Below are 13999 nucleotides of genomic sequence, written 5' to 3'. Positions count from 1 at the left end.
CGAAAGTCGGACGCTTAACCGACTAAGCCACCCAGGCACCCCTATAAATAACATTTTTAAAAATTATCTACTCTGAAACCTAAGAACTAGAAAAAGAACAAACAGAGCCCAATGTGAGTAGAAAGAAGGAAATAAAGTTCAGGGCAGAAATAAATGACATAGAGACTAAAACCAAAACCAATAGAACAGTTCAACAAAAGCAGGAGTTGGTTCTTTGAAAACGAACAAAATTGATAAGCCCTTAGCCAGACTGTCCAAGAGAAAAAGAGAAGTGACCCAAATAAGTAACACCAGAAATGGGAGAGAAGTAACAATTGACACCACGGAAATACAAGATTTTAAGAGTAGTATGAAAAGTTATATACCAAAAATTGGACATCCTAGAAGGAATGGATAAATTTACATACAATCTAACAGACTGAAACATACAGTCTAACAGAACTGAAACAGGAAGAAACAGAAAATCTTAAAGAAACCATTAGTAATAACAAAATTTGAATCAGTACACAAAAGACTACCAAAAAATAAAAGTCTACGACCAGATGGATTCACAGGTGAATTCTACAAAACATTTAAAGAAGACATTTAATTCTTATTCCTCTTAAACAAGTCCAAAAATAGGAGAGAAAGGAAGGAAAGCTTCCAAACTCTTTCTACAAAGCCAGCATTAATTATCATGACCCAATCTAGGCAAATATACCAAAAACAAAAAACAAAACTATAGGTTAAAATCCCTGATGAACATAGATGTAAAACTCCTCAATAAAATATTAGCAAACCACATTCAACAATACATTAAAAGGATCATTCACCACTACCAAGTGGGATATATTCTGGGGATGCAAGGATAGCTCAACATCACAATCAGTGTGATACTCCACATCAACAAAATGAAGGATAAAAATCATATGATTATCTCAGTACGTGCAGAAAGAGCATTTGACAAAATTTAATATCCTCATGATAAATAACTTTCCAGAATATGGCTTTGGAGAGAACATACCTTAACACAATAAAGGCCATCTATGGAGAACAAAAAAAGCACAGTTAATATAATACTCTATGGTGAAAAACTGAGAGCTTTTCCTCTTAAGATCAGAAACAAGACAAGGATGTCCTCTCTTACTATTTTTCTAATACTACAGCATAGTGCTAGACATTCTAGCCACAGGATTCAGACAAGAAAAAGAAATAAGAGACACCCATATCGATAAGGAAGAAGTTAAACTGTCATTATTTGCAGATGACATGATACTGTACATGGAAGACCCTAAAGACTTTACCACAAAAACTATTAGAAGTAATAAATAAACTCAGTAAAGTTAAGTATACAAAATTAATATCCAGAAATTAATAGCATTTGTGTGCACTGGAAATGAAGTAGCTGAAAGGGAAATTAAGAAATCAACTCCATGTGTAATTGCACAAAAAAGAATAAAATACCTCAGAATGAACTTAATCAGGGAGGTGAAAGACCTGTACTCTGAGGACTATAAAACACTGATAAAAGAAATTGAAGAGAACACAAATAGATGTGAAGATATTCCATGCTCATGGATTGGAAGAATTAATATTGTTAAATGTCCATACTACCGCCCAAAATCTGAAGATTCAATGCAATCCCCATCAAAATACCAATAGCATTTTCACAGAATTAGAACAAATAATCCTAAAATTTTTGGAACCACAGAAGACCCTTAATAGCCAAATAAATATTGAGAAATAATAAAGCTGGAGGAGTCACACTTCCAGATGTCAAGATATATTACAAGCTGTAGTCAAAACAGCATGGTTCTGGCACAAAAATAGGCACATAGGTCAATGGAAAAGAATATCTCGAGAGCCTGGAAATAAACCCATGCTTATATGGTCAATCAATCTGTGACAAAGAAGGCAAGAAGATACAATGGGGAAAAGACTGCCTCTTCAGTAAATGGTGCTGGGGAAATTGGACAGCAACATGCAAAAGAATGAAAGTGAACCACTTTCTTATACCATACTCAAACTCAAAATGGATTAAAGACCTAAATGTGAGACCTGAAACCATAAAAATCCTAGGAGAGAACATAGGCAGTACTTTGTCTTACATCAGCCATAATGACATTTTTTCTATAAATATCTCTATATATGGTTTTGACTTAGGTCATGATCTCACAGCTACATCATACATCAGGCTCTGTGCTGGCATTGCAGAGTCTGCTTAGGATTCTCTCTCTCTCCTTTTCTCTCTGCCCTCCCCCATTTGTGCTGTCTCTGCGTCTCTCAAATAAATAAAAACTTAAAAAAAAATAAAAAACTTAAAAAAAGAGGCAGAGTACCTGAATAGACATGTTTCCAATGAAGACATATAGATGGCTAACAGACATATGAAAAGATGCTCCACATCATTAGGGAAATGGAAATCAAAACCACCATGACACCTTATACCTGTCAGAATGGCTAAAATAAAAAGACAGGAGAAAAGAAGTGTTGATAAGGATGTGGAGAAAAAGGAACACTCATGCACTATTGGTGGGCATGTGATTTGGTACAGCCACTGTGGAAAGCAGTATGTATGTTCCTCAAAACATTAAAAGTCAAAATACCATCTGATTCAGCAATCCCACTACTGGATATTTACCCAAAGAAAACAATAACACTAATTTGAAAATTTATTATAGTATTATTTGTAACAGCCAAGATATGGAAGCGGTCTAAATGTAGAATGGATAAGGAAGATATGGTACACACACACACAATTATACAGCCATGAAAGGTTAAGATCTTGCCATTTGCAGTAACATGAATGGACCTAGAGGGTATTATGGTAAGTAAAATAAGTGAGAATGAGTAAGATAAATATGATATGATTCCACATATGTGGAATCTAAAAAACAAAGCAAATTAAAAATTAAAAAACAGAATCAGACTTGTAAATGCAGAGAACAAACTAATGGTTCCCAGAGGAAAGGGGAATGGGAGGGAGGGCAAAATGGGTGAAGGGGAGTGGGGATTACAGACTTGCAGTTTTGTTTTTTTTTTTTCCCTAGGAGAGAGAGAGAGAGACAGTGTGAGCAGGGGAGCATCAGAGAGAGAGGGAGATACAGACTCTGAAATAGGCTCCAGGCTCTGAGCTGGCAGTCAGCACAGAGCCCGACGCGGGGCTCGAACCCACGAACCGCGAGATCCTGACCTAAGCGAAAGTCAGACGCTTAACCGACTAAGCCACCCAGGCGCCCCCAGACTTGCAGTTTTGGAATGAATAAGTCAAAGGAATAAAAGTCACAGCATAGGGAATGTAGTCTGTAGTATTGTAATAGCATCATATGGTGACAAAGGTGGCTACGCTTATGGCAAGCGTAGTATAATATAAAGAGAAGTTAATTCACTATATTGTACACATGAAACTAATGTAATGTGTTCCATCTATACGTAAAAAAATGTCTTTTAAGAATATTAGAGGCACCTGGGTGGCTCAGTTGGTTAAATGTCCACCTTTGGCTCTGGTCATGATCTCATGGTTCGTGGATTCAAGCCCCGCATGGGCTCTGTGCTGACAGCTGAGAGCCTGAAGCCTACTTCAGATTCTGTGTCTCCCTCTCTCTCTGCCCCTCCTCCACTCATGCTGTGTCTCTTTGTCTCTCAAAAATAAACATTGAAAAAAAATTTTTAAAAAGAATATTAGCCTTTTGTTTGTGGTTTATATTGTATTTCTCCCAGTTTGTCAGTTGTCTTTTTGTGTATGTTATTTTTGTCATGCAAAAAAAGGTTTGTTTATACTGGATTTACTTCTCTTCCCAGGCCAGAGTTAGTGTAGCAGCTCACTAATATCATTAAGATCCTATACTCTTTCTATCTTTCTACTACTAAGTGTGTTTGCTTGTTATCCCATAGTTGTAGGATGGTTGATAGGCCTCTAGGCATCACAACAGTGTTCCAGGGAAAAAGAATTAGAAAAGGCAGTACTAGCCACATATATCTCTTTTTATCTAAAGAGCAAACACTTTCCATTTAATTCCCCAGCAGACTAGGTTGATTGGCCCAGACTGAGTCATGTATCAACTGACTACTTGGAAGTCTTCTTTGATAAAGTTTATAAAAACTCAAGTATTTTATTCTTCTAGTTTCTATGGTGGTAGAAAGCAAGGGAAAATGGATAAAAATGGAGAGGGGGAATAGCAATGGATGTTGTCAGCTCACCTATCAGAGCTTGACAAAAAGCAGGGATAAATAATATCAGTCAAAGAATTAAACATTGGTTATGGGGTCCCTTATGGGAGAGTTGGTAGCTATCTGGATGGCAGTATTTCTAACAGTTTGAAAACCTGTGTTATGTTTACTTTGGCAATTCCTTTACTGATATAAAGTGCCCAAAGGAGCAGCCTATCTCTTTAGCAAATGTTTCAGTTAGCTTCTTTGTCCACTGTAAGTGATGACAAAAAGAAAAAGGAAGAAGGAAAAAAAGAAAAAATTTTAAAAAATCAATCCTGCCTCAAACTTTATTAGGCTAAAAAAATGAAGTTATTATGACACATACCAGAAAAATCTGGCAATATATCACATGCAATTAAAATTTGATCCAGGCTTTCTTTAAAAAATTTTTTTTAATGTTTTTGTTTATTTTTGAGAGAGACAGAGAGCCAGCAGGGGAAGGGCAGAGAGAGAGGGAGACACAGAATCTGAAGCAGGCTCTAGGCTCTGAGCTGTCAACACAGAGCCCAATGCAGGGCTTGAACCCACAAACTGTGAGATCATGACCTGAGACGAAGTTGGACGCTTAATCAACTGAACCACCCAGGCGACCTGATTGAAGTTTTCAAATGATATCAATAGGACCCAATTCCTTTCCATCTCTCAGCTCAAGGCACTAATGTGTGAGCTAAACTCTCAGCTAACCTCCCTTCACATAGCAGTTCTTTTTAGGTCCAGGCCTATACATTCACACCCTCAAATCCAGTGAACAAAAGTGACTCTCTTTCCCAATGATTTGAACAAAAGTCCTGGTCTTACACATTGGCTTAGATTATTTCATATGCTTATCCTTGAAAAGTCATTTTGGGCAGGGAGATGCAGGGCTCCCATTATACTGAGTCACAGGCCATCTCTGGATTATCACAAGAAAAAGCAAGAGACTATTATCAGCAAAAACAGAGAGTAGATGCTCTTCACTGTGGTCCTTTATATTTTGGGAACCTTCCTTTCAGGGAAATACTTCTAAATTATTAGTAGGCATCATTCACTTCACTTTTACTTAACTGTAAAATTCTATATAAATGTAAGCAGAGGTCTGCAGCTGATTAGGGTCATATTCTTCAGAAGACTACTCCCACAATTCTTTATGTAACTAATAATATCATACAGTACCTAGACAGCAAAATATTGACTGGTAGGCATTTTCTTGACTTATCAGTCAATTAATATGTGTATCTATATATTTGATACTGGATTAAGAACCATGAGATCTGAGTTTAAGTTCCAGGTAGGCAGCTGTTAGCTTTATAATGTGACCAGTTATTTTGTATATGTATTGTGAGAATAGTAAATTGTTATATTTCCCTTGTGGGACTGTTGTAAGAATCAAGTAAGATAAAAGATTGGAAAGAACTTCAAAAATTATAACTATTCAAATACAGACAGATAGATTCCTGTGTCTCATAAAATTTCCTAACAATTTTGTTTTATTTTTGGTATTTTGAAAATACTTCTATATAATTTAAGTGGCAGATAAAAACAATACAAAACAATAAAATAATAAAAGTAAGCTGCACTATCACCATATATTTTAGAGAAAATATTTTCTTTTACCTAGAGTAATTTTGGCCTCTGGTCTATGCTTGAATTATATTTCTAATAGATTGGTGTTTTTTTTTTTTTTTCTTTCCTAGGTCCCTCTTCAGAAGACTATCAGAAATGCTATAGAGAAATGTAAGAACTAACATTCTAAAGTTTTTGTGCTTTTGAAAACCCTGTGTTGTAATAGATATATAGCTGAAATGATTGTTAGCCACAAATTCAAGTGTTCATTTTTTCATTGTTTGTTGAGGAACCATTATGTATCATAAGTATTTTTATTGCTAGAGATTCACTGTAATGAATGAAATTCATTAAAAACAAAATCTCTGGCCTCAAGTCCACATTCTAGTTGGACAAGATATAGACAATAAATAACTGAGCAAATTTATTCTGTTCTATATGGTAATGATTGCTATGGATAAAAAGCAAGATGGGAGCTAGAGAGAATTGGAATGGAGGCTCACTATTTTAAGTAGTGTGGTCAGAGAAGTCATAATTGAAATTTGAGCAGAGATATAAAGAAGGAAACAGAGAAAGACATGTGATTTCACAGGAGAAAAAGAGTATTCCAAGTGGAGGGAATAGCTGGTGCAAGGCCCTGAGGCAAGAAGCCCTGGGCTCCTGGGATGAAGTGTAGGAGAAGAAAGGATATAAAGTGAGAGAAAAAGCCATATCATATAAGGCATTGTAGGTGAATGTAAGGAAAGCCTTTGAAAGGTTTAGAAGGGTAACATGATATAACTTAGGTGAAATTTTTGATATATTTTGAAAGCAGAACTAACAGGATGGTCTTTTATTCATTGTTGGACTGAATAGTGGAGTATGAAAGTAGTCAAGGCTGACTCTGCGGTTTTGGCTTAAGCGACTAGAAGGATGGTATTGCCATTTATTAAGATGAGAGAGACTGAGGGGAAACATTACTGGGAAAAGATCAAGAGCTTGGTTTGGGGCATGTAGGCTGAGGGTAAGGCATATATGAATGAAGCAGTATCTAAATTCAAGGTGGTCACAGTTTGGATCATGAATGGCCTTAGGGGCTGGGATTTTTATTTTCTCCTGAACAGGATGGGAGTCTCTGAAAAATTTTCAGTAGGACTATAAAATATAACAAGAATTTTAAATATTTTAATCTTCAAAGGTTGAAGGAACTTACAAAAAATTCATTCAAGTTTAAAAACAAAGTCAGGAGATACCATCAATACCAAGGAGGGCACTCACTGTGATGAGCACTGTGTGTTGTGTGTAAGTGATGAATCACTGAATTCTACTCCTGAAACTAATATTGCACTGTAGGTTAACTAATTAAAATTAAAACTTAAAATATAATAATTTAAAAAATAAATACAGAGATGATTAAAAAAAGGAAGACACTATGAAGAAAATGAAAAGACAGTTCATAGAATAGGGTAAAATATTACCAGATTATGTATCTGGTAAGGGACTTATATCCAGAATATATAAAGAACTCTTAGAACTCAGAATAAAAGGAAAAATAACCCAATTTATGCAGGCATTTCTCCATAGAAGATATATAAATGGCCAATAAGCACATGAAAAGATGCTCATTATCAGTATCCATTAGGAAAATATGAGTCAGCTTAAAGAGAATCATTTTATACCCACTAAGATGACTATAATAAAAAATACTGATCATAAGTATTGTGTTGGTTGTGGAAAAATTGAGAGTCTTATACACTGCTGATGGGACTTTAAAGTGGTGAAGGTGTTTCAGAAAATAGAGTGGTAGTCCCTCACATCCGCTCCTAGGTATGCATACCTGAGAAAAATGAAAACACATGTTCATACAAAAACTTGTGTGTGAATGTTCACTGCAACTTTATTCAAGCCAAAAAGTAGAAACAATCCAAATGTCCATCTGCTGATGAATGGACAAGTAAAATGTGGTATGTCCATGTGGAATATTATTTAATAATAAAAAATGAAATTCTGATATATGCTTCAACATGGATGAACCCTGGACATATTCTAAGTGAAAGAAGTTAGTCCTATAAGACCACATATTTTATGGTTGCATTTGTATGAGGTATCCAGAATAGACAAATCTGTATAGACAGCAGATTAGTGATTGCCCAAGAATGGGGGTTTTGGGAAGATATAAGGACTGACTGATAATAGGTACAGTGTTTCTTTTTGGGGTGATGAAAATGTTCTAAAATTATGATGACAGTTGTGCAATTCTCTGAATATATTAAAAGTCATTGAATATACACTTTAAATGGGTGAATTGTGTGATATGTGACTTATTTCAATAAAGCTGTAAAAACAAAAAGTTAACACCAAGGAAACCAAGGAAATATAATTGTTAATAGAAAATATAGGTAGGAAAGAGACCAAAAATAAATAAGCCATGGTACTTAAAACTTAGGTGATCTAATTGTAGCATTTTTTGGTTCTCAGCTTCTTGAGATACAAGGAAAATGTCTATAGCTATTTGTTGGATTTTGTGTCCTTCAAATAATCATGTACAACTCTTACTGTCTTATAATTTTTTTGACCACGATTACATGGTAGGTGGTACAATTTTGTAGAGACTTATGGTTTAGGTATTCTGTGCTGATGAATTTATAGGGATGATTGATATACTTTTGCATGTAAATCTCAGTGGAACTTTTACATTACCCAGCTGGAATCTTCTTGCCTGTTATCCTACCTCTTCACAGAGATATGGATGATAATATTCTGTCTTAGAATAATCACTTTTGGGGCACCTGGGTAGCTCAGTCAGTTAAGCATCCGACTTCAGCTCAGGTCATGATCCTGCAGTTTGTGGGTTCGAGCCCCATGTCAGGCTCTGTGCTGACAGCTCAAGGTCTGGAGACTGTTTCGGATCCTGTGTCTCCCTCTCTCTCTGCCCCTCCCCTGCTCACACTTTGTGTGTATCTCTCTCTCCCTCTCTTTCTCTCTCTCAAAAATAAATAAACTTGAAAACAAAAAACAAAAAAAGAACAATCACTTTTGCAACAAAGAAAAAGATGGAGTAGACAGAGTGATTAGATTGAAGAAATGATTATTGTAGCATTTCAAGTGAGGCATAATTAGGACCTGAACTTCAGCAAGGATAGCAAAAAGAAATACTTGAGAACAATTCAGAAGGGATGATCAATAGTTTTTTTTTTTATTTTTTAAAAAACGTTTAATGTTTTTATTTATTTTTGAGAGAGAGAGAGACAGAACGAGCACAAGCAGGGGAGGGGCAGAGAGAGAAGGAGACACAGAATTGAAAGCAGGCTTGAGGCTCCAAGCTGTCAGGACAGAGCCTGACATGGGGCTTGAACTCACGAATGCGAGATCATCACCTGAGCTGAAGTTGGCTACTTAACTAACTGAGCCACCCAGGTGCCACCCCCCCCTTTTTCAAAAAATTTTTAATTTTTATTTATTTTTGAGTGTAAGCTGGGGAGGAACAGAGAGAGAGGGAGATACAGAATCCAAAGCAGGCTCCAGACTGAGCTGTCAGCACAGAGCCCGACTAGGGGCTCAAACTGACAGAGCTGTGAGATGATGACCTGAGCCGAAGTTGGATGCCTAACTGACTAAGCCCACAGGCACCCCAAGGGATGATCAGTAGTTTTAAATGATTGGTTAGTTAAGGGAGAAAAGTAGAAGTTGGCCCCCAGCCCTCTGACTTACGAAACTGGATGAATAACTAATTTACTGGATGAAAGAACACAAATAGAAAAACAGTTGTGAACTGGGTGACAGATGATTTTAGTATGAAAAACACTGAAATACCTACAGCACTTTGAGGTGGATCTATCAGGCAAGTAATTGGATATTCTAGCCTAGATAGCAAGGGAAATATTCTGGGCTGAAGGCATAGTTGTCACCTAGGAAATTGTGTAGAGTGAGAGAAGAATATTAGTGTGATAGCCTCTTCATAAATATGCTTATAATTAAGTGGTAAAACATTTTTGAAGAAAAGGTACAGTCATACCTCATTTTATTTGTACTTCACTTTATTGTGCTTCAAAGATACTGTTTTTTACAAATTGAAGGTGAGCAACAGTGAAAATTCTAAAGATAAGCTATTAATAACAGCAGAGAGAAATGATGATTGACGGTTTTTAAATCCCTTCCACAATTTGTCATGCAATATATTCTTAGGAAGGAGGGAGAGGTGTTTGGATAGTAACGATAACAGTCTTAAGTACCTGTTAACTGTTAGATAGTTTGGCATTTTCTTTAAGTAGCACATTCACAAATATAGTACCTAATGAAGAGAGTTTTGTGTATATTGCTGAAAAGATATGTGTAGACCCACTGCAATGACTGTCGCCTGTATTTGGAATGGAACAAATGTAATACAGTGCTTGATTATGTGTATCTGATCTTATTTTCTGTCCCTGTTAAGTGTTGCCCTATGTTTAAAAAATAAAATGTACCACTTGGATATGTGAAGAAAATATAGCTAGCTTTCTCTCTCTGGCTCTCTCTCTCACTTTTAAAGTTTTTATTTCAATTCCAATTTGTTAACATACAGTGTAATATTAGTACCAGGTGTAATTTATTTTTAAAAATAACTGAGCTAAGGTTGTCATAGGTTCTCATCTCTCTTCTTTCCTATTTATCTGGGAAAAAACTTACTATTAATGCCATTCATTTACTTATAGTAAAATGTTTCTTTTGGGTGAATGCTGGGTCTTACAGGTTTTCTCCCCATTCCATATTCCTGAGGATGGCATATAGGTAGATTATCATCCCTCTTGATTTGTCTGGGACAGTCCTGGTATGTGACTGTTTTTCTGACATAAATTTTAATAGATCTTCCCTTTACTCTTGGAAAGGTCCCAGTTTGCATAAATGGTCACCCTAAATATAGGTATATAGGCATAGGAGCAAGCTAGAAGTAGGAGAGGGGTAAAGTTGGGGGCTTAAGGGTGTTTGGGGCCCACAAGTTGTCTCTGTACTTTTATTAATTTATGTTTCAAGTTTTAAGACTGGTTCTGTACTGGGGATAGACTCTACTGATAAAGTCTTAAAGGCTTATATAGGGCCTGAGGTCTTGCATTACTGATTTTTTTCTTGCATTGACTTTTGTTGCTACCCGAGACTCCTTGAGTCTCATTGAAATCCTCCATGCATATTTTGACTTGTTTACCTTTCTGCAACCTTTGTAGTAGAGTCATCTAGGCACAGCAGCCCTATGCTAGATTTTCTGGTTCTAATTTGTGCATCTTATGCATTGTATTTAAATTAAAATTTTATTATTTTAGTTAAATTATTTTTTAATCATTATCTTAAATTAAAACCTTCGTATTTAGAACCTTGTGAACTCCTTCACAGTCTATAGAAATTAAAGGACTCTCTGGGAGGGCTTGAGGTCTCCTCCCTGACTGAATATTCTAAACTCTGATTTTTGTGTTGAGTTGCCACCTTGTGCGGATGTCTCCTCCCAAAGTGAGTTTGGAACATGCCCCCTCTACTTTCGGCTTTTTCTTCCCCTCTTCTTCTTCTTTTTTTTTTTTTTTTGTAAATAATTTATTGTCAAGTTGGTTTCCATATGACACCCAGTGCTCATCCCCACAAGTGCCCTCCTCCATGCCCATCTCCCCCTTCCCTCCACACCCATCAGTCCTCAGTTTGTTCTCAGCATTCAAGAGTCTCTCATGGTTTGCCTCTCTCTCCCTCCTCCACTNTCATTTTTACTCTTGATTCTCTTGCTTTTGGGGATGTGTCAAGTAAGAAATTGCTGTGGTTTTCTTCACCTCTTCTAATGACATCTGCCCACTTGGTACCCCTGCCTCCAGATTTAGGGCGTGATGGAGAGAAGTCAGTTCCCAATGTCAAACTGCTTATTTCCCAAGCCTCTGTTCCTTTTTTCTTAGCAACAATCCTCTGGACTGGAAGGCATGGAGGAGAAATCTGTCTGTGGTCATATCCTGAATTTTTCCTACATTCTGTAGTGAATAGTAAAACTCTGTTTTTTCACCTATATATGGTAAGAGAAACTTGAAGAATTTAGCAGGATGTTAAATGTGGCTTTCAGGTAGTCTTGGAGTTTGAACAGTGACCTCAATAGGTGAAAACAAAATAAAATGACAATTACCCCATCCCTATCTGTATAGATTTATCTGTGTACAGTTTGTAAAATGTGGGGTCAAAACCTAGTGCTTTATACATTTGCCCATCACCAATCTCCAAGGTATTTAAGATCAGGCAAAGGGGCACCTAGATGGCTCAGTTGGTTAAGCATCTCACTCTTGATCTCAGCTCAGGTTGTGACCTCAGGGTCATGAGTTCAAGCTCCACACTGGGTGCCATGTTCAGCATGGAGCCTACTTAACAATGAAGAAAAAAAGGTGAAGGGCACTGGAGTGGCTCGGTTGGACTCTAGATTTTAGCTCAGGTTGTGATCTCATGTTTTGTGAGATTAGGCCTGTGTAGGGCTCTGTTCTGACAGTGCAAAGCCTGCTTGGGATTCTCTCCCCCTCTCTCTGCCTTTCCCTGCTTGCACTTGCTTTTGTGTGCTCTCTCTCAAAATAAATAAATAAACTATTTAAAAAATGAATATAAAGTGCCAAGAATGCACTGAAAGGATGAAATGACCAAGAATATTTATTTCTTTGATTAGAGTTATTGGTGTTATAAGCAAGAAGGGGGGTTGATTATTCACTCTTCTCAACATAAGAGAGGAGGCTTCAAGAGAACCATTTGAAAAGTTTGACGTATGTCCCCTAGAACTTGGTTTCTGACTGACATCTGAAAAGTCTAAAGGCAAGAAGGTCTGTTAGCAGACTCTTAGATGCTTTGGAATGACAGACTAAAGGGGAAATTAGATGTACTTTCAGAGCTTGGCACAACAAATATTTGTGCATAATGCCTGTAGGGCAGATATAGATCCCACAGAAGAGAGTCAGTTATGGATCATCTTGGAAAAGATCATGCCCAGTATGACTTATGAAGGAAAAGGTAAACTCAGTTGGAAGAGTCAGCAAATGCAAAAGCTGAGATCATAAATAGCAGCAAGTGAGAGAGCCACAGGCACAAGTAAATCTTACCACTGAACCCTTCATAATATTTCACATATGAAAGAATCAGCATTTGGTTGTCTGCCATACTCAGAGGGTACCAATATTATAATCATATCAGCCAAGATCAGGAAAGACCTTTTATGTCCCTTTCTACAACTCCTTTTCCATAGTGCAATGCCAGAGGACCCCAAAGAGTAGTTACCAAACGGAGAAGAAAAGGAACAAGAAATAGAGAAGAAAACAACCATGATTGATTTCCTCACTGCAGGTTTTGAGTCTAAATCTGTCCCAACTTGTAAAAAGGAAGAAATGTAATTTGATAATATGAATCTGGTGTTGTGATATTACACTGGGAGTTTTATTACCCCTAAATTACTGTTTATTATAAGGGAGTATACAGAAGTAATGGAATACACCTGGAAGTTCATGCAGGAGCAAGAAAGTACTATTTTTGACAGGATGAATTTAAAGAGGAAAGATGAAAGTATAGAATAAAATTGTTTTTTGCCTACTGAGTTCAATTGTTCAATAAACCAGCAGTAGGAATTTAGAAAATCATCTTCTCATATTTGGGTTTCAACTTCATTGTCTTGCTAGGGACCCAAAAATCCCATTTCGGTGGTCAAACACTGATCTTTCATCCTTTTGTATTCCTCTTGTAATGTTCTCATACACATTTGAATCGAATTGAGGATGGTGTGATTTCTAAAAGAGAAAAGGACATTACTTTTTAAGAAGTATTATCTTTCCTGTCACTTGAGATTCTTACCTCAAGAATCCTAGGAAACAAGGTTGCCATTCTTTTTTGCATGAATGAAGAAACCAAGAATCAAGACATGTTAAGTAAATTTTCCAAGGCTTTTAAACCCAGGTCTTCCGATTCTTTTATTTTATTTTATTTTTAATGTTTATTTATTTTGAGAGACAGAGAGAGACAGAGAATAAGGAGGGGAGAGGCAGAGAAAGGGAATCACATAATGTGAAGCAGGCTGCAGGCTCTGAGTTGTTGTAACACAGAGCCTGATATGGGGCTTGAACTCACAAACTGTGAGATCATGACCTGAGCGGGAGTCAGATGCCTAACTGACTGAGCCACCCAGGTGCCCCCTGGCCTTTCTACTTCTAAACAGTCTACCTTGTCCTCTATATGTATCGTCTCACCCTGAAAAATATAAATATCTTGCCTTTTATTGAACTATTTGTTCGTACAGATATGATGACATTTTTTAAACAGT

At 36.7% G+C, this 13999-nt stretch overlaps 1 protein-coding gene across 1 annotated transcript in view; it reads left to right on the top strand.

The window, feature by feature from the left end:
• MEIKIN (meiotic kinetochore factor) overlaps nt 1-13999 on the top strand; it is a 98397-nt gene that overhangs the window by 23498 nt on the left and 60900 nt on the right. The window contains exon 7 of the mRNA XM_077768917.1: nt 5865-5904. Within this exon, the coding sequence (XP_077625043.1) occupies nt 5865-5904 (40 nt within the window). The remainder of the gene's footprint in view (nt 1-5864; nt 5905-13999) is intronic.

The sequence above is a fragment of the Crocuta crocuta genome, unplaced genomic scaffold (assembly GCF_008692635.1).
Source record: "Crocuta crocuta isolate KB4526 unplaced genomic scaffold, BGI_CrCroc_1.0 scaffold64, whole genome shotgun sequence".
NCBI classification, from domain to species: Eukaryota; Metazoa; Chordata; class Mammalia; order Carnivora; family Hyaenidae; genus Crocuta; species Crocuta crocuta.
This window is presented reverse-complemented; position numbering and strand designations above follow the sequence as displayed.